Source organism: Saimiri boliviensis, chromosome 11, assembly GCF_048565385.1.
Source record: "Saimiri boliviensis isolate mSaiBol1 chromosome 11, mSaiBol1.pri, whole genome shotgun sequence".
In the NCBI taxonomy this organism is placed as follows: Eukaryota; Metazoa; Chordata; class Mammalia; order Primates; family Cebidae; genus Saimiri; species Saimiri boliviensis.
The window spans coordinates 17,601,158-17,622,455 of NC_133459.1; the positions used below are offsets into that span (position 1 = coordinate 17,601,158).

At 42.3% G+C, this 21,298-nt stretch overlaps 1 protein-coding gene across 6 annotated transcripts in view; it reads right to left on the minus strand.

Moving 5' to 3' along the window:
• Nucleotides 1-21,298, minus strand: part of UBR4 (ubiquitin protein ligase E3 component n-recognin 4) — a 141,478-nt gene that overhangs the window by 76,744 nt on the left and 43,436 nt on the right. For 4 of the 6 annotated variants that reach the window (XM_039473494.2, XM_010345519.3, XM_074380169.1 and 1 more), the window contains exons 27-51: nt 21,082-21,179; nt 19,936-20,093; nt 18,947-19,156; nt 17,608-17,709; nt 17,203-17,303; nt 16,757-16,955; nt 16,213-16,401; nt 15,718-15,781; nt 14,367-14,558; nt 13,774-13,844; nt 13,536-13,683; nt 12,869-13,096; nt 12,057-12,227; nt 9,456-9,638; nt 8,406-8,564; nt 7,908-8,060; nt 7,076-7,303; nt 6,524-6,681; nt 5,370-5,541; nt 4,910-5,111; nt 3,893-4,056; nt 3,227-3,443; nt 2,180-2,396; nt 1,373-1,405; nt 173-236 (exon numbers count right to left, since the gene is read on the minus strand). In XM_039473494.2, the coding sequence (XP_039329428.1) occupies nt 173-236; nt 1,373-1,405; nt 2,180-2,396; nt 3,227-3,443; nt 3,893-4,056; nt 4,910-5,111; nt 5,370-5,541; nt 6,524-6,681; nt 7,076-7,303; nt 7,908-8,060; nt 8,406-8,564; nt 9,456-9,638; nt 12,057-12,227; nt 12,869-13,096; nt 13,536-13,683; nt 13,774-13,844; nt 14,367-14,558; nt 15,718-15,781; nt 16,213-16,401; nt 16,757-16,955; nt 17,203-17,303; nt 17,608-17,709; nt 18,947-19,156; nt 19,936-20,093; nt 21,082-21,179 (3,881 nt within the window). The remainder of the gene's footprint in view (nt 1-172; nt 237-1,372; nt 1,406-2,179; nt 2,397-3,226; nt 3,444-3,892; nt 4,057-4,909; nt 5,112-5,369; nt 5,542-6,523; nt 6,682-7,075; nt 7,304-7,907; nt 8,061-8,405; nt 8,565-9,455; nt 9,639-12,056; nt 12,228-12,868; nt 13,097-13,535; nt 13,684-13,773; nt 13,845-14,366; nt 14,559-15,717; nt 15,782-16,212; nt 16,402-16,756; nt 16,956-17,202; nt 17,304-17,607; nt 17,710-18,946; nt 19,157-19,935; nt 20,094-21,081; nt 21,180-21,298) is intronic. The other 2 variants (XM_003934946.4, XM_074380168.1) reach the window with 1 other exon arrangement.

Consider the following 21,298-nt stretch of genomic DNA (forward strand, 5'->3'; position numbering starts at 1 on the left):
CCACATAAGTAGGGCATAAGGCCTTAGCTGAAGACTTCTCTGGTGCTTCTTAGTAAATCAAGATTATGCTACTATACATGTTCTTTAGCTGCGAGGCCTCAGGGCCTCAGACAACTCCACTGACTTCCTGCCTCTTCAGAGAGCTTCCATGTGCTTTGAAAAAGTGACTTGCCTTCTCGATGATTGGGCCAACAGCAAAGCAGCTTTCCAGGGCTTCTAAAGAACTCACAACCAGCCTGGGGAGACAGAAAACCTGGCTTGAGTACAACACCATTCTCTCTGCCTTGCGCTTTAGCCTAAGCAAACTATAGACAGGAGGACCCTGGGGACAGCTAATGAATGCCGAATACAAAATCAAAGCACAGTAAGACCTGCCGCAGGCACCATGCATCTCGTTTCCTATGTTACAGGCCAGGAGAAACCTGGCTCCTGCTCGGAGATCAACCTGAGGCCATGTTCATAATCCGTAACTCAAAGACAGGGCTTTTCTTCCTCCAAGAGGATAAATGTGCTTCCTTCTGCTGCCTGTGGCAGGGATCACTGAGATGGGCTTAACAGTCTTGATGCAATGGGACCCGAAGCTCAGGTGCCCAGAGATCAGTGGGCAAAAGGATACACAAAAGGAAAGGTAAAACCATCTTCTTATACTGGGCAGTTTAAAGTTACATATGCACAAAGGCATTTTCTATCAGTCTCTAAGTATGGGGGAGAGAACAAACTATTTTTTAGATGCATGCCAATTGCCAACATTCAAGGGGTAATGCAAAGCATCTTTAGAAAACTGATTTCCCCTTAGGAAAGAAATAGGAAACCCAACTATTACTATTAAAGGATACCAAGTAACATGCTTCCCAGGGTTTACTCCTTTGAGTTTAATGTGTCATAGCAAAAAGAACAACATCCTGACAGCTGAAGCTCTGGTCAGAGAAAGAAAAATATTCAGAAGGTAGCTGGAAAGAAAGGGGTTAAGGGGTAGAGGAAGGCAATAAAGAATGAGGGAAGAGGAAACTGAGGCATAAGGTAAATTTAGACAGAACAAGCTCTCTAGTGGTTTATCAGATGGTAGGACTTTGCTGTTAATCCCTCTACCCCGAACCCCCTTTTCATCCACTTAGAGAGGGAGCAGAGAGGACTCGGGTAAGGAAGAGAGTTGAGAGAGTCTCTGACACGGCCAACATCAAGTGTGCACTTACGATCCTCCGTATACTCCATATTTACACATGGACAGCTCTGTAGCCATGCAATGACCAGAACAGAAAGAAGCAGGAGGACTCTTCAACGGAAGCAGAATCAATGCAAAGCCACACCATTGGTTACATTGCTCTCTGACACACACTCACTCGTGCAGAGAAAAGAAAGAGGGCATACTAACCGGTCCAGCTTGGTTAGGGACTCAGTTTCAGAACTTGGGGGAGAAGCAAAGAAAAAAAAAAAAGGAAAAAAATGTGAAGCTCAGAGAAACCTGGAAACACATCCTAAGCAAACCATGTATGGATAGGGTAGTGGGGAAAAAAGAAAGAGAAAGGGAGGGAGGGAGGAGGCTGCTGGTGGGAGGCAGTGATTCCAAGCAATGCTATTCTTGTGACTTACAATGTAAGAAACTCATAATCTTACATCATGAACTATAATATTTCATCTACCATGGCAAACCAGCAGCTACCTAGCACAAAGAAGCCAAGCACAATGCTTTAAAATGCCACTATAGGGAGACCTAAGGAAACTCTGGACTCTGCTACAAGAGGCAGCAGTCAGCCCCTCTTGCTGGCAATGTTATTACCACAGAAGTAGCTACTGCAGAGAAAGATGATGAGAAGATGATGAGATCAGAATGGAGGGGAGGATGTTTTCTTATCACTTCAGCAAGCCTGGATCCTCATCTAGAATACTGGCTTAAGCATCGTCTAGCCTATGGCCTCTAAAGGGTACCTGAGCATTAAGAGAAGGGACAGAACTTCTGCCCAGGGAGAGACTCTGGTGTCAGATGACTCTGAGCACATTTCTCAGGCTTTGTCTGCACACTAAAGAGACACTGAATGTGGGTGAGTTGTGTGAAAACTTTAAAAAATTCCAGGCTAGCTTTGAGATGGTTATTAGAAGTTAGCTCTCTCAAGACACAGGAAAGTTCTGTAGTGAGAGTGGGGAATGTAAAACTGAAGCCAACCCCTGCCAGAACTGGTACCTCTCCAGGACAGTTCCACTGGTCGTAGTGGGCGCAGCTGAGTCGCTATCTCCAGTGCCATTGCTCTGGTTCAGGTTTGAAGGGCAGATGTTACTGACAGAGGCAGAAGGGAATTCTTCTGGGGGCTCATCAGGCCAGCCAAACTGTTCCTTAGTCTTGCCATAAATTTTTACAGCGTCTATCATGGTGACACCTGCTGGATCCACCGAGGCCCCAACTGCAATAAGTAAGAGAGGTCTTTAGGAAGCACCTTCTCTAAAGGGCCATCCCTCCAAAGCAAAGACAGAACAGTTGGTGCAAAGAAATAAATCACATCAATTTTATAGACATAGAGAAACTTTATCTTCTGAGATATTCGCAGCACTTTAATCGTGTATAGACGGTGAAAACATGTGGAAAAAGTTCCATAGACCAAAAACCGATTACTTCTCCCACTCAGTAGAGTCCCTGTCCATCACTGTAAGGGTCCTCTTCTGCTTCAGAATACTTGTATCCCCTACCCCTCACTCCCAGGGGTCTCTACGCACTTTCTTTGTTCAAAGTACAGATCAAGACCATTCACACTAACAACAACTATTTCCAGGAGAAACAGTATCAGACAGTGGCCAACAAATGACAGAGAAATGCAGTCTTAAGGCTCAAGGATTTGTACTCTGAGGGTTTCGTTTTCAACGGCATAGCAAGCCATTGCTAACCATCTCTCAGCCATGTATGACCTGAGGTCTTCCTCTGTGCTTTAAGAAAGCCTTCCAATTTCACGTCAATCTGCCTCTCTCAGCCTAAACACTGAAGCTGCCCCATTACTGAGGTGGACATAACATTACAGAAATGAATACTTCACAGAGTGCAGCCCTATCTTTACTGCTCCCATGCTCTGGTGTACTCCTTTCCTGTCACCCTGCCTCCTAAGCTCAAACTTTCCTGAGAGAAGGACAGGAAAATCAGTAGAGTGGACAGATCCCAGAATACTGGAGAGCCACAGACCAGTGGCACCCAATTTAGCAGTCACAATGAGGACAGAGTCTGCACCAGGGGTTGGTGACTCACTGAAGAGGTTCAGCTTCTTATCAGCCTGCAGGGCTTCTTCTCTGGTAAAGGGGAAGTCAAACCACCGTGAGCGACTCAGGTTGAGCTGCATAGTTCTGCCGAAGATCTCTATATATGATGGGGCCCGTTCTATTGCTTGAGTCCCAATCTGGATGCGCATGCCTGTCATCACCATAGTGCTATTGTTGTTACTAATCTCAATGGTGAAGCCTCCAGGCTGTGGGGAGACAAGGCACACATCAGGAAACTAAAAGAAGTTCTTAAGTTCAAACTAGGAGTCCTTCTCTGACATTGTCGCAACACGTGAAGCTCATTAAATCCTATCCTTTCAACTCCCTGGTAATGACCTCCTCGTTTCTAAAAATGAGAAAATACGTGAGAACAGATTCTTTTCAATGTCAGGCTTCCTTCCCCCCAGCATTAACAACCTCTTTGGTGTTGTCTACACAGTAACCTGCTGGTATTGGTGGAAACCTAACCTATAGACATCCTTTGGCAAGTGAGTGAGAATATCCATTTTTCTAAGGAATCATTTAACCAGAATCAAGAGTTGTGACTATGAATATATACTCTATGCTTGCATTCTAAAAAGAGATGTGTTCTCAAACCGCATTGTTTATGAGTCCTTTTACCCAGGAATTGATCCCAGCCCAGTGCAATTCTCACCTTGGTGTTGGCCACATACATGCCAGTGGAATTCAGCCGGTGTTTTATCTGTTGTGCATTGTAGACCTGGAGGAGGTCATTACCACCAAACTCCACATCTGTCAGCTGTTGGTTGTGTTCAAAAAAGTCAATGGGGAAAGTCACCTGGCTAGACGTGCGGGTTGCTGCAGAGAACGGTACCAGATAGTCAGAGAGTCTCGACCACCTCTGCCTCGATGCCACCAGCAAAGACTCCTCCCAGGCAGAACCCACACTCACACTCTCATCTTCCTAAGCAAACTCTGGTTTAGAACATTTGCATCAGCATGATGCCTGCATGTGGTTAGCTCTCCAGTGGTTGTTATCCCTAACTACAACATGTCCTAGCAATACAAAGAAATCTGGCATTGGTATTGGGTGTACAGTTAATATCAATAGGCTCTCTTGCGACTGGTTTATTTAAAATAACAGAAATTTCTTCTTTATAGGAGAATGTAAATGAATAAACCATTCTTTCAAACATAGACTCCAGAGCAAATTTAAGGTAATGTGATGATCCCTGTAATGGTCTTTGCTTAGCTGGACTCGCTCACTGCTAAACTCAAGCTTTCACTTTCCTGAAGAGTCCTCAGTCAGTCAAGTGCTAGACCACCAGCTCAGAGACCTGTGGTGGGTTCTTCACTACTCAGTGGGAAATTAACCAACTGAAGAGATCTATACTTCAATCAGTTCCAATCTTCAGAAAAGTCATTCTCCCTAAACCTGGAGAGAAAAATCTCTCAAATAAGGTCCAGGACATAACTTGTTACTAGGCACCAAAGAACTGCTGGCCTGAAGCAGGCAGCCAATGGGTGCTTGCCATGTGGAACTGTGACTCTGCTTTCAGGAAATTAGCCAGCACATACCTCTAACTTTATGAAATGTGCAAGTAGGACAGTCACAATTTCTTCACAGACATTTGCAACAGTCTATTCTGAGTCACTGTCTAGAAGACCACCATTCCTACTCCCCCCCAGGTCTTATGAGAAGCAGCCTTACTGATGGTAGCTGTTTTGCGCTTTCGAACGGGCTTCATGATGCTGATGACACTGCTGGGCTGCAGGGACGGCTGCAGCCAGTAGGAGGTGCTCTCCACGCTGGCCATGTAAATGCGCAGGCTGCCGTCCTCACACAGCAGAATCATTGTTGTCCGCTGCTGCTCATTGCAGGCCGTATGCCTAATGGCAACCATGTCTTGGATCTAGGAGGAGAGGACAAAGGAGGGTCTTAGTTCCCATACCTACACATCAGCATCCACACAGAAAAAGAGGAGAGATGCAACTGGTTTCACAGTCCGTTGAGGGGCTGTACAGAAGGGTGGCAAAGAAAAGGCGTATAGGAGAAAAAGAACTCTTTTATGGGCCTCCATTGAAAGAGCTGGAGAAGTGAAGTGAATATAAAAGTACAAAAAGAGACCAGGTTCACAGCAAAGTAATCAATGGGAAAATCTGGCACTGACCTTTGCTTTAGCAGGAAGAGTCTTAATCTCCTGGATAAGAAAAGTGTCTGGTTTCACCATGACTACCAGCGGCACCCCTGTAGTTTGCTGGACACAGCACACCAAGCCAGGGTGGTTCATCACCTCAGACCACTGGCAAAGAGCAGGAGAAGTCTTACTGCCACCATTGGAACTGCAGACAACAAAACTGGCTATGGTTAGAGTGTCAGTCACCATTTAATAGTTCTTTCCTTGACCTAAAAACCATCCTCTAACTGGCTACATGACTCCAGAGCAATATCCTTGGCCAGAAACTCAGATTAACCACAGGTTAGTTTTATTCCAAGTCATGCACACCTGCTCACACACCCTAATGTGTGCTTCTGGCAGGGCAGTCCTCATTTGGAATCTCCACTGTAAGGTTCCATTTCTGAAGAACAGGTGGCCCTATGAGCCTAGAGGCTGCCAAAAGCATAGGTCCACGGAGCTGCCTAACGTTAATGATCCACTGTCCTATAAGGATCTTCAAACACATTGAGTTAGTGTAAGCTGGTATTAATTTTATTTCATCCCAAACCATGTAATTCCCAAAGAAAGGCCTGAAAGAAAGTGCTACAATGGGTCATCAATGGCAGATAAGAAACATGGGAAGATACTGTAAGCCTCTTCTTCCTCCTCCCTAAATGAAACTCTCATTACCTTAACATACGCCTCTATTATTTGTAAACTTGGTGAAAGTCTCTTCCTCCCCCAAATCCAACCATGCCCCCATTACTGATACATTTTATCTGCTAATAGAGTAAGTTTCCCCCAGGAGAAAAACTTAAAGGGCACTGCAGCAGAATGAGCATCTAAGAAAAACTTAGGTTCCCTTCTCACATTAAAATCACATTTATAACTAACTATAGGTTTTCCTTCTGAGTAACAGTGGACCACTAAACTACCTTTGACAGCTTGGGATCTACCCAGTAGAGAACAAACCATGGAGACAACCAAACCTGCCAAGCCCAGATGCTCCTTAATTTTAAAGATACCCAGCAGGGAAGACAAAGGTTGGCTGGAGAAAAGTAAGTTTCACAAAACCCAGAACAGACAGCAGTACTTGGGAGTGGGAGTGGAGTTCCCTCGTTGAATGTGAACATTGTGAAAGTTGAACATTAAATGTTCATTCCCACCTTTTGATGTTGATGGGGAAGAGTTGCAACACCTCCAGGGTTGTCCTGCTGATGGTGGCTGCAAATGATTTGCCTTGACAGTAGCTGAAGAACAACATCTGCAACACGTGGGAGTAGTACACGGACACACCACCACCTGCCACCTGGCTGTTACTGTCCTGCTGGCACAAAGACACATTTGCAGTAACTCCTCATGCTGCCTTGGTTACCAATTTCCAGTTTATGCTGGTTATTAGTTTTCAATCATGATCAGGTGCTCTCATACTCTAAGCATGAGTTCCCTGTGGGTAAATCTTACAAAGACCCTGAGAATAATGGAACTGAAGAGATCTATACTTCAATCAGTTCCATTATTCCCGGGGTCTCTAGGAGACCCTAAAGAATAAGAGATTTTGCTATTAGGCAAAACGTTAGAAGGAAAAACAAAAAGAAAAAAAGATCCAGTTAGATGAGGTCCACAGAAAAATTTTATAAAAGAACAACAAAAAAAAGAATAGATAGCTGCTAAATAATTAAATCTGAATTGAAGGAAATAGCAACATGTGCTCTAACCTTCAGGTCCTCATGATTGATTTCCAGCACATTCGTGACATAGAAGGGTCCCTGCTGGGCACTGCTGGCCTCTTCCATGAGCTGAGTATAAATGTACCCAGCCGAAGACATTATAACAATGATGTTCTTTCCCTCCTCGTTGAAAAGGAAAGTAACGTCTCTTATCTTGGAGCTTGGCAGGAGAAAGTAGAAGGTTGGACTCAAGGCATCAACAGACAGGTCATATATCTGCAGGATGGAAGAAAAACTAAATAAGGGAAATCTGTCTCAGTCCCATCCCCTACATATCTTAGTGAATCCAAACAGCTAGAATTGACCAATAACAGGCATTCATTCTCCATTCAATAAAAAATGGAGTGTTGGGCACTGGTCCTATAAAGATGAACAGAATACCTTTCACTTTCCTTCATGGAGTAAGTAGGGGACAGATATACATAAATAAATTCTGTGACAAGTACGGTTATAAGTGTGCCCTTGGTACAGTGAGGTTAGAACCAGAATCAATTCCCTATTGCCTAAAGACAGAAAGCTCCCTCTTAGCCACATAGCAAAAGGTGACAAAATATGGTTTATTTTTATTTTTAGAGACAGGGTCTTGCTCTATCACCCACATTGGAGTGTAGTGGCATGATCACAGCTCACTGCAGCCTTGAACTAAGCCTCAAGTAATCCTTTACTCAGCCTCCCAAGTACTGGTACTATGGTTGCAAGACATAGCGCCCAGCTGATTTTTTAACTTTTGGGAGAAGCTAGCACATAATGAAGATCAGACATTCTAGATTTAAAAGCAGAAAAGTTCTAGGACCGTATCATCAAAGAACTGTAACTGTACCTTAACAAAGTCCGCAGTGACAATTGCTAATTCAGTCTGTGAACCAGGCAACCACACAGCTTTGATGATGAAGTTCCCCGTTGCCAACTGAGGGTGCAAAACCAAGTGATCCGAAACAGAGCCTGAGCTACCAAAGGTGAGCACATGGCAGTCCTGGACAATGTTTAAGGAACAAATTGGTGAAAAGATGATGTGGGAGAGTAGGCTAATTCATTTCAGACTTCTGATGTTCCTTTTTTTCCCCCTAATATCCCCTGCCTTTAGACAGTATTTAGACTGTCTAGTAATATTTAGGTTTCATGAACCCAAAGATTATTTCCAATATCAAAGAAATCCCAAAGATCTTGGAGAAATTCAAAGAAAAATTCCTTTTGCATTTCAGTAGGTTTTAAGTTTTAATCTCAACAATAAATAAGAAAAAGTAGTTCTGAGAATAGTGGAGAGAAGGTGACTAGAATCCCTAGCTCCAGGTAATCAAACCTAGATAAGGATTTTTACCTTTAGCCCACAAACCGCCAGGTAGTCTTCCTTGCAGGGATTTCCGGTGAGGCTCAACACAGTGAAAGGAACTGGGGCAGAAGCCAAGCGGGTCAGAGTCAACTTCCTTTTGCTGGAATCTGCTTGCTTAAGGAGTGCAGAAAGCTGCAGAACAGTGATCTGCAAAGGAACAATGACCAATTTCTTCTTACTCCTAGTCCTCTCAGAGAACTCAAAGCAAGTAACAAAAAATCTTTCAATAAGAGATAATAGGTTGCACACTTTTTTTTACAGGTAAGTCTAGTGGAAAAATCCTCGATCAATATAAGTCTGTATTTCTCCTGGTTAGAAGCCATGTCTTTCATTCTGTCCTTCCAAGTAGGACAGAACAGATGAGTAATGAAGCCAATTTATAGAGTTATTTCACAAAATAGTTTAGGAATACCTATGTATTGCTGTCCTTTTCCAGTATTTTCTATGAAACTGTTTTTAAAATGATTTTAGAATTCTTTTAAAGACTATCCATATTTTCACTTAAAAGTTAAAACAACATTAGTGGTGATGTAGAGGCCAGAATTCAGAAAAGGGTGAGTTCAGATACCTAGCATTCTTCCAACTTCTACTAGCTCTGTAAAACAATACAAATTTACTTGTATCTTTAAGAGAGCTGGGAAGGCAGGGCAGGACTACACACACAACACTGAGTGTTCCTATGAAAACTTTTGTCTCTCCGCGTATGCCTTCCAGAGTGTCCAAATAGGGCAATACTGGGAACCAAGGTGTCCTAGGTAACTGCTGGTCATTACATTTTCCTGAGGGCTTGAAAAATATGTTTTGAGTGGAAATTTACTAATTAGAAACAGTCTGTCCTGGTTATACCAGCTCTAGTTCTAATCAAATTAACTCAGGGTTCAGGTATTTGAAAAGCTCAAGATCTGTCCCTAAAACATTCTTAGAATCCAACGGACTTTTTCCCACAGAGGGCTAACCCGAAAGTGGTCATCGATCTATTTTGCTTAGCATTTACGATAACATGACCTAAAATAAGTACACAGGAATTAGAGGACCCACCTTGCCCTTCTCATGGCTGACAGCCAAATGTTGGCGCCGCCCATGGGGAGAGGAGAGCACACACATAGCCACCCGCCTGAGCACATGAGCGCTGATCAGCTGCCGGATGGTCTGGCCCTGGTCTCCACTGTAATTCATCCGCACATTCTCAAAAGCACCTTCCTGGGAGCCTAAGGTGGGAACCTGGCAAAGAAGAAAGCAGAGTCAGTAATGAGGCAAATAAAATCAAGTGGATTCAGGCACTATTTATGTGACTGAGACACTGCACAATTTAGTCATTCAAAAGCAGTGATTTCAACATCCAAACCATGGATGGTTGGGTAAATTTGTTAATGTTATTATCAATCCATTAAGAACAACATAGTAGGCTGGACGCAGTGGCTCATGCCTGTGATCTCAACACTTTGGGAGGCAGAGGCGGACGGATCATGAGGTCTGGAGTTCGAGACCAGCCTGACCAAAATGGTGAAACCCCATTTCTACTCAAAATACAAAAATTAGCTGGGCATGGTGACACACGCCTGTAATCCCAGGTACTCAGGAGGCTGAGGCAGGAGAATGGCTTGAACCTGGGAGATGGAGCCGAGATCGTGCCACTGCACCCCAGCCTGGGCGACAGAGCAAGACTCCATCTCAAAAACAACAACAACAACAACAACATAGTAAACTTTTTCATAAAGCTAAACTTATATACAAGGTACTAGTCTTTTAAAAAAAAAAAAAGTTAAAATGTCCAATGTCTTATAAACAGTGATGACAGATGAAATTTTTTTCATTGATCCAATCTGGCAACATAAAAAGCAACTTTACAGGTGCCCAATCCCACACAAGTATTTTTTCACTTCATCTTTAATATTTAAAAACCAATGCTCTCAAAGTGTGACTGATTTTTATGACATTTTTAAATTCCAAGAATATCAAATAAAACTGTGACTAATTTTATTTTTTTTGAGACAGGGTTTTGCTCTGTCACCCAGGTTGGAGTGCATTGGCGAGTGCAGTGATGCAATACCAGCTCATTATAGGCTCGACTTCCCAGGTTCAGGCAATCCTCTTGCCTCAGCCTCCCAGCTAGCTGAGACCACAAGGATGCATACCACATCTGGCTAATTATTTTTTACATTTTTTGTAGGGACAGGGTTTAACCATGTTGCCCAGGATAGTCTCAAACTCCTCTGGTCAAGTGATTTGCCCACTTCAGCCTCCCAGTGTTGGGATTATAGGTGTGAACCACCCGGCAAAAACTGTGACTGATTTAAATAAAATGCCAGAATATATGTAGGTATGTGTGTATTTCCAACTGAATATCAGTCCCTTAAAAACAGCCAACTTTGGCTGGGCACGGTGGCTCACGCCTATAATCCCAGCACTTTGGGAGGCTGCATTGCGCAAATCACTTGAGCACAGTTGTTCGAGACCAACCTGGGCAACATGGTGAAACCCTATCTCTACCGAAAATACAAAAATTAGCTGGGCATGGTGGTGCGTGCCTCCTGTCTCAGCTACTCAGGAGGCTGAGCGAGGCATGAGAATTGCTGGAACCAGGGAGGCAGAGATTGCAGTGAGCTGAGATCATGCCACTGCACTCCAGCCTAGCTGACAGAGCGAGACTCTCTCAAAAAAAAAAAAAAAAAAGAAAAAAAAATGCCAATTTATGAGATCTATTCATGTATCTCATTCACAATATCTGTTCACTTCCCTTTTGGAATTGCCACCACTTTACTTTCTACTACTTAATTCTGCTGCTAAAAAAAGGCCGGGAAGGCTACATCAGAAATCCTATATTCAGTGCTGAGCAACAGGTTTTAAAGTGAATAATGATTTATACCTTATAACCCATGTGACATGAAAAACTAAAGGAAAGTTATCTAAAGGACTATAAGCAAAAGAGGACAAGCATTATTTTGCAAGTTAGATGAACTTTAGAAAAGATAAAATAAAGTTCTATTTCCTAAAAAAGAAAAAATTTCTAACTTCTAATTGCCCCAAAATGGAGTTCCCTACCTCTTGGGGATTCATATATTTATATGAACTAAAATGGAGATTTAGTCTCTTCATTGGCCAAAATGACCCTGAATTCCCCAGCCCCGCTCTTTTTTTTTTTTTTTGAGACAGAGTCTCACTCTGTTGCCCAGGCTGGAGTACAGTGGTGCGATCTCAGTTCACTGCAAACTCCTGGGCTCAAATGATCCACCCACCTCAGCCTTTCGAGTAGCTGGGACTACAGGAGCCACACCACCATGCCCAGCTAAATTTTTTTGTGTGTTTTTTGGGGTAGAGATGCGGTTTCAACATGTTGCCAAGGTTGGTCTCAAACTTCCAGGCTCAAGCAATCCGCCTGCTTTGGGTCTCCCAAAGTGCCAGGATTATAGGCGCGCCCCTGGCCAATTCCCTTCTTTTGAAGCCATATCTCACATGCTGATTTTTACACTGTTAATACTATATATTCTGGGAATGTCATGATGTCTTAGATTCTAAGTTTTGGATGGCCAAGGATCAACTGCTCTAAGTATATTCCTCAGAGCATCTAGCACACTTTAAGATCTCAATAAATTTGTTGGTTCCCACAGCCACCAAACATCATGGCCCTAAGACACTTACCATCAGCTGGTCTGTCATCTCCACTGCCTTCTCTACTGTGTGGAGCTCACTGAGGGCTTGCTGAGCGCGGCTGCTGCTCCCGACGGCTGAAGCTTGCTGGAAGTTGGTCTGAATGGCATCCATAAGGAAATTGAGCATGTCTAACACGAGAGGAGCGAAGGAGAAATTGGCCTGAGAAAAACAGAAAAAAATACACAAGTGAAAAAAAAAAAGAAAAACAATGGGTAATACTCATAACAATAATCTTGCCAGTAATTTCCTTCAGAATCCAGCTTCTTCACTTCCAGTTGGATATTCTAGCCATCTTCTAATTCTCACCATAATCCTGGCATTGATTCCAATCAATACACATTTGTACTACTAACTCCAGAGCAATCTTTCTAAACCAGGGATCTCACATCCATATCCTAATGCTCAGAGGCATCCCTCATATGGAATGAGCTAACTTCTCTCCTATGTGTCTAGAATGGTTTAGGTTTTGTACCATCCTTGGGAAAATTGAGAATATAATCACTCAAATAATTTTGTTTTCTGTGTTTCAGATAAGGAAACCTGGCCAAGAAAGGGTACTCTAGAGTATGATACAACTAAAATGTATGCTTCCATCACCTCCCATAACATTCCTAATAGTGCTCAGCCATAAATCCTTCCCTTGTGATGACAACACATGGTATTTGTATTCACACTATGAAAATGGTAAACTTAGAGAAAGGAGAAAATGAGTTGCAAGGGGAGTCATGTGCATTATTTACTCTCACACCAATTTGCCAGGCTCTCAACTCTATGTACTACGGGGTATCAATTAGCCCCACCTGGTTCTGTAACTCCTCCCGGCAGCCCTCCACTGTGCGGCATAGACTGCTCTTCTTGGGCTTCTCTTCGTCAGCAACCTTTCCATCACTGATGGTAACCTTGGCTTTGTCAGCTGGTGAGGTGCTCGCATGGCGCACTAGACTCTCTGAAATCCTGGGTTCACTCTGAAATGCTGACTCCTTCATGGTAGAGCTCATGCCGCTGCTAGGAGTTCTCTTCACCAGTGCCTAGGGACAGAAAACGTCACAGTCCCTAAGTTCTTGCCTCAAGCACAGAAGAAATACTGCCTGAGATCTCTGAGGAAAAAGTGACCCAGAGAAGAAAGTAGCTAAGCATTTCAACGTTATCCGAAAGCCTAAATTCTGATCATCGTGGTATTCACTTAATCTAACTTCTTTACCTACTCACAGTATCAGGCCTTATAACATCTGAAATCGTGGGGAGGTCTTAGGAAAAACAGACTACAAGATCTCTAAGGAATCTGCTGGTTCTGATTTCTAAATGAAGTGCTTAGGCCACAACTGTACAGATCACCAATGACTGAGCTGGAACATATTCCTAGACTCAGGTATCCTAGAGTGGATGGGAATTTTCCAGTTTGGTTTCAGTAATCCCGTGTCTAACAAACCACCCTTCATAGTGCAGTAAGGGTTCCAAATCTCTCACCAAACAGCTGCCATCTTCTTTGGCTCCACAGTCACAGAAGAAGGATCCATACTTGGCATAGGAAATCTCATGATCTTTGTGGCACACCTTAGCACACACTGTGCAGACACCCACCCCATCCACCATTTTGCAGGTGTGACAGTGGTACCTACAAAGAACAAAAACCAACAAATAAGCTCAGAAGTCCCAACAATCAGTGCCCAGCAAATCTTCACCTAAAAGGAAGAACTACTCTTACCAATGCTGGTTCATGAATTCTTTCTGTGTAATCGTAAAAGTGCAGAGTTTATTGCAAAGAGAATCTTCATCCTTAAAAAATAATAAGTCTTTTTAATTAGAAATATATCCCTGTATATAAACACCCACAAAAACCTATCTTTCTCAACACTCTATTGGAGGGAGCAGTGAATAGTCAACTCATAAATGACCAGTGGAAATCTACCACAATTGGAAATAGCTAGTTGGCTGAAAATCTGTTGTTATTTCAGGTGAAAGAGACTTTAGGGGTTTGTGGTTAAGAAAAAACATCTTATGCTTTCTCTACAGGGGAGCTTACACTACCCCCATGAAGAACTCATCCCTAAAATTCCATTTGGAATTAAAGACTGAAAAAGCAGGACAAGTGATTTTGGAATAAGCTTATGAAAAAGTCCTTTCCACAAGAGATTAGATCTCCATGCCTTGCTCTGCAGGCCTAGAAAACTGGAGCCTGGCAGCAATAAGGACTAGGAAGTTTCGAAGCTCACAGGGGTCTAGAAAAAAGAGCTAAATGCTTGGTACCATACCAGTCATTACCTTGAGAGGTTAATTTCGAGGTTACTTCATACTTACTGAATCCTCAGCCTGGGAATCTTCCTCTTCCACGGCCAACTCCTCCACCCAGTCTGAGTCTACTTCAATGGCCCGCTCTTCCCCATCCACTGAGAGATGACTTGGGCCTTGACCATTACTCTGGCTCAGGGCATTCGTGACATCAGCCAAGTAAGACATGATATGGCACGTGCACTCCAAGATTGTCACATGCTGCAAACGAAGACCGAAGCCCCACAGAAACTTCAGATTTTCCATGTTTTATTATGTCAACTATGTGTTCTCAAGCTTTTTCAAATAAAGCTCAAGATCACAGAAATGGTATGAAAGCAGAGAAGAAAAACAGTGTGTCTTTAGTATCTCTTAACCAGCTTATACCACTCCATCCCCATGTAGCTGGTCAGTAAATTGTACTGAAGTAATATGCATTCATTCATTCTTAAGCACAACAGCTATTTACAAAGTCTTGTAAGATTAAGCAGGATTGAAATTAGAAGAACAGAGTAAAAACAGATTAAAATTATTCAAGAAATGACCAAATTAGAGTATGAAGAGACTCTCATTAGCATTTTCACCCTAACATTAGCCTTTCTAACCATTAAGTGAAAGTCATTTTAATTATCAGGCTTACAGTAATTCAAGAGCGGACAGCTTCAGAAATTAAGAGAAAAAAATTCTAGCAAATCACTGCAGATAGTTCATGCTTGCCTAGAAAACCCAATTAATTAGCATCAAAGACTCAGATTTCAAAGTTCCTTTGCTCTGCACTCTGACATTTCAGTGCTGAAAGGATAAAGATCAACAAGAAAGGAGGAAGTAATGAATGGTACCACAGTGATTCTTAGAGGCTAGTTATCTGTTCCTAGCCACCTAGGCTGTTCGAGGGTTAGGCAGGAGAAGAAAACGCCTGAATGCAAGATTTCTGTCAGTTTCAAACCCCTTTTCTCAGCAGAGTAACCAGAACCTTCTGGCAAATTAAATAATGCTCAGCATGTGGACTAGAGCTGAGGAGGCCATATTTAGCCTTTTACAATACTGACTCAGAGTGGCACAGTTCCAATTCCTGAGCAGGGAGACAGTTTCCCATAACATTCCAAAATCTTAGGATGTCAGGAACTCACTATGTTTTAAGAAAGATTCAGTCTGCTTATTTACCAGTGTATTTCCTTCCCATCACTTCTTGCCAGCCAAAAGATGCCTAAAGGCACACAGTTAACAATTATACACTTCCAGGTCTTTGAGATTATCAGCCTTATCCTTGGTAAGCTAGCCAGGCACAGAACTCAACAGGAACAGGAGACTTCCACCCGACCACATTGGTTGAGAATCATCTTTCCCTTCACCCCCCATTGCTATTTCTCATTTTTCTTACCTTTCCATGCATTACATTGGCATTCAGTTTTTCAACCACATTCTTCTGTGACAGGTATTTCTTACTGTCCCAAAGGAAAAAAAAGAGGGGAAAGAGGAGACACGAAATCATATAAGGAACCAAAGAAATGAAGCATCTTCACGAACCCTGAATCAATCTGAGGACACTGTAAAGCAGAGGCATTCTTAGAAAACTCTGTAAGTACTATATGGTTACAGAGCTTGGGGTGCTCTGGTCTTAGAATTATCATTAACACTTGGTATACTTTCCCCAAGCATTCTCTTCGGAACAATGAACAGGAAACTCTACTAAGAAAATGATGAAGATAAAGTCTAAAGTGAACAGAGCTATTTGCCCCCACCCCCAAACTCCAATATAAGGGTAGAGATTCAAATTTCTTCTATACTCACTTTGAGCTATAAAGAAAGTAACCTGAAACAACCCACTTCTCCAAGAGCAATGTTGTAACCTACAGATACAATTTCATCATCTTACCATCTGCTCAGCCAATCCACAGCAGCATTATGAAGCTGAAGGTGACCAGCACCTTGACCTGCACTGGCCAGGGTGGCCATCACAACCATGAGTTCAGGGAAGCCAGTCCCATCACCATTGGCCAGCATCTCTGTTGCCATGGGGGTCAGGGTGCCCAGAAGAACAGCACACACGCCTTCCCCAACTTGGCTAGTAGAAAAGAAAGAGCAAGTTGGTGAATAATAATCAATAGGAATCTCATTCTGCATATTATCAATGAAGTTTTAAATTAAACATTGAACACATAACTACAATACCAATCCCAGCTTTGGACTTGAGCTACTAGAGCATAAAACATTCACTCAGGTTGTAATTGACAGGCCAAGTCATTCCAAACGTTTTTCCATGGGAAAAAAAAACAAGAGCTAGAATCCTTGAGTCCACAGACAAGTAGATATAAAAATGCTGAAAATGCTAAAACTGGTGCCCACAGGAAAGATAACTGCAAATATCACCATATTTCTGGGGTCGCTAGGGAAGTATGACAGAAATGCACTTGTTCTACCTGTTTTCCCGAACAATGTATGTAGTCAGTAACTGCAGCAGCTGCCGATTCTCCTGAATTACATCCAGCTGATCAGAATCTTTTGGGGGTGATGTAGTCATGCGGGTGAGCCAGGCCTGCAGGCGCACAGGCTCCACGCAGGCCAGCTGTGCCAGGGAGCCGCAGAGATGCAACAGGCTCGGGTTAGGGCTCTTCTCAGCTAGGAGCAGACCAAGAAGGCAGGGTCAGTAAAGAAGGGCAAGAGGAAGGGAAAGAAGGGGCAAACTGTGAGCCAGGAAAGGAGAAAAGGCTGCAAAGCAAGTTTTCAACTTCCTTCCAAACTTTCTGAGGGATTCTCTCCACTTGTTAGCATTTTCATGCTGTAGTTAAACTCAGGCAGAAGATATGCACAGTATTAGCCAGACATCAAAGTTCCCGTAAGAAGATTACTAAAAGCTGTCACTCACTCAGCTGGAAGAGTTTGGTGAAGAATTTCAAAACTCGGTTACAGAATTTTGCAGAGAGGTTCTCATTGGCTGTTGCCATCATGATCTGTACAAGTTCTCCACTGGGAGGCAGGAGGGGAGAAAAATGGAAGAATCACATTAAGCCTCACATAAAAAGCAACCCGTCTTTACAATCTCATCTCCTCTGGGGAAAATGGCCACTTATGAGTCAATAACACAAGGTGTTTATGAAATTAACCTCCTCACCGATAACCCCAAAGAATCAGCAATTAACTCCCCAAAGTGCAGACACCTAAGCAAGCCTTAAGTATTGCTGATAAGAAGTACCTAAATCAATGTACATAGCCCCTTGCTTTCAAGAGGCATTCAAAAAATATTCACTGAATAAAGCAAAACACACCTCACCTGTCAGAGAAAAACTCCTCCATAGCTTTACGAGCCTGGCTGCTTTCCAGCTGCTTTTCCAAGTACTGAAGACATTCCTCCAGGATGGATTCATCCAGTCCACTGAGGATCAAACAGAAAACTTAACTACCAGTATTAAGACCTGTTTCAGTGTCCTCCTCATAGTGATTTATTAAAATCCAAAGTTTGTCTGTTTGACCCTGAGGGCAATGTCCAATTTTGTTTTGCCAAAGCTTAACATAAAGCCTGGCACAAAGTAGGTGTCCAAAAAATGTTTACTGAATTAACAGCAGCCCCTCAACTTTATTTTTCTACCCTCCTTCCTCGGAAACTAAACAGGAAAGGCATCTACAGCTCAGTCCTAATCCAGATCTGCCAGTGATTCAGGAAAAAAGACACTTCGGACAAATCATCTCTACACAGCTAAAAGTGTCTGAAATTACTTATCTGATCTATTAAAAAGAAAAAGAGGAGAAAGAGAATAAAAGGAATCCTTGATGAAAACCTGGACTACCCAAGAACAAAGAGACAGGAAATTCCGACATGCGGCACCTTCATTTGTGTAATTCTCAGCGAGGTGAAAGTGAAACAGAACTGTTCTTTACAGCTCATCTACAGCAATGTGTCCTAAATTACCAAGGTCCAGCCATGCTGTGGGACCGTCCATTCCACACTCATTTCAGCAGCAGAGTCACCAAAATACTAGAAACCAATTTCAGTGAGGTCCTCTGTACATCTCATAGAGCTAGTGAAACACTTGGTAGTCATTTAGTAAACAATTTTAAGTCTCCAAATCTGAACATTTAAGTCTTCCATTTTCTTTATTCCTAAGAATTAATCACAAAAGAGGACTCCAAAAAACTCATGCAGAATCCACATGAGTACAGAATTTTCTGTTGAAAAACACAATTAACAATAAAGTGGCCATGTGCAGTGGCTCACAATTGTAATCCCAGCACTTTGGGGGGCCAAGGCAGGAGGATCACTTGAACCCAGGAGTTCGAGACCAGCCTACACAACATGACAAACCCCATCTCTACCAAAAAAAAAAAAAAAATCAGCCGGGCATGGTGGTGTGCCCCTGTAGTACCAGCTACTCGGGAGGCTTAGGTAGGAGGATTGCTTGAGCCCTGGAGGCAGAGGTTGCAGTGAGCTCCACTGCACTACAGCCTGGGTGACAGAGTGAGACCATGTCTCAGAATAAAACACACACACACACATACACACACACACACACACAATAAGCTATTAATTAATTACATAATGGCAGCAGTGTTGGTACATTTCACTGACAGTAGCAGTAGGTTACAGGAACCTGACTGTTCTCCATCCGGCTCACCTGTTAGGATCCGCATGATTGGCCAGAATGTTGTAACAACCAGTGATCAACTTCTCATAAACACGCGCCAAGAACTCATCAGACTCAGCAGGGCCCAAGATGCGTTCCAGGGAGTTGCTACTGATCTCAGCAACACTCTCAGTGCTTGATTCCAAAAGAAGAGGTAGCAGGGTCCGAATTACCTGTGGTGGGTTCATCTCATCTGACCAACTTCAGCAAAGAAAATGAAATCAAGTTAGTGACTACATTTCTCTAAAAAGCTGCAAGGCAAAGACAGGGTAATTCAACTATTTGCCGGAAGGGAAGGGGGATTGCACAAGGGCATTTATTCATCTTCTTTCCCATGATAGCTATTTTACACTCAGGTATAACCATACAATTTCATATTCTTCTTTTTCATTATTATATTAGAAACAAATATTTTCATTGGAAAAATCCATTTATTAAAACATCAAATTAATGAGCTGTGTTTTATAATATTCAACAAAGAAAATTAACTGAAACCAAAGCAAGTATTCCATCTCAGACAAGTCTTCCAGAACTCCCAGGAACCTGGATCACTTTTAGGGCAATATGATATCTGACTTTACCTGTTACCTATGTACAAGAAAACAAAACAGTCCCCTCATTGGCCTGGTCTAGTTCCTACCATGGTGGAATTTATCCCACTATGACTCTGGAGAAAAATCAAATAATCTGTCCCTATCATTTTAAAAGTTAAACCCAAGACATCACCAAATTGCAGTATGGCTTAAAACCAGCATGCCTTTTCTGAAAAATACACAGAGGAGGAGGTACTCTATTGTCTTTCAGCTCTAAGTTAAAAAATCATTCTAGCTAAGTGCTCATAGATTAAAGCAACAGGTTCTTTTTGCTAAAGAAGTATACAGGAAAGCATTACTACATAGTTACAAAAACCTCTCACTGTCCCCCTTTAACCCAATAAAATACAGACAGAGAGTCCCTGGGGCTCTGTAGCAGGTACTCACACAATAAGATCTCCAGTCAACCTGACCAGGGAGAGGAGGGTATGCTTCAGGGAAGCAGCCAGTGGCAGACTTTGGCTACAGAGAGTCCCCAAGTGTGCAGCCTGCACTGCACTGATATAACTCTCTGAAGGGATGGTGTCATTGGCAAAGGCATTGCGCTGAAAGGAAGCAAAGCAGATGTAAATAGACAGGCCATCTACCCTGGAAAAAATTCTGACATGAAAAAAAAAACTGATAAAAACTAAGATCCCACTGAGGTTTGTAAACAATGGCCTCTACTCAGTATACACTGTTATTCATCCTGAGAAGGACAGTGGGGTGGGGAAAAGGAAGTAGTTAAATTATAATTAGTAAAAAATAAATAAATAAAATAAAAAATAAAAAAAAAAAATTATAATTAGTACAAAGTTAACAGTTAAATGCAACAAATATTCAATACCACTTTCAAATGATTAGAATATAATATAATGCACTATATTTAAAGTAAAACTATTGTTTGTCTATAATGACTGAGAAGGAACTGGATTTTGCAATGCATCTGGTCTCTACTAAAGCTCTGGGTGGTGTAACGAGAGGTCATGATCATAAGGCAGGGATAACAAGACTATAATATTTAGCTTTCCAAAAGAACTTCAGTAAGATAATAATCAGCTAATAGAGGCCATTTGAGCAGAAGATATACAAAGAGCAAGTAAACTGACAGAAGACTTGGTAGTATCTAAAAGCCTAGAGAAGCTAAAAGTGACCCTGTAAAACTGTTAAAAAAAAAAGGAGCAGGTTCCTGACATATAACCTACAAAGGAAACAGTTAACATGTATTGAGAATTCATTTGCTAGATAATATGCTAGACACTTAACATTCAATACATTGAATCGTCACAGCCCAACATTCAACTGGTGAAGAAACTGAGGCTCAAATAAAAACAATGGTTTGTCTTCTGATAAAACAAACTTCTAAGCAAAAAGGATATGAGAAACAATTAGGTGATTAAATGCATTGATTATTGATTCAGTCATAGCCAATACTACTGCAGTATATGAAGATTTTTTGATAGCTAGTTTAAGCCCAATTCCTTTAGAATCAGGAACAAAAGACAGAATGGCTAGCACTCAGGATTTCTACCCCTGGAACAGACAGGAACTCACCCAGGACCCAATATTGGGAAATTCATTGGTATTGATGTTGTTCCAGGACTCACACACAGCCTGCACTGACGATGGCAAATTCTGAACCAGTGTCGGACCTGGAGGCGACAAAAAGGACAAGGAATCATCACAGCAAAAAGGGAATGACACAGAGCACGTTAAAAGCCAAACCCAAATGCAGAAAGAAACAGTACGGCCCAGGCTGTCAAAATAATTA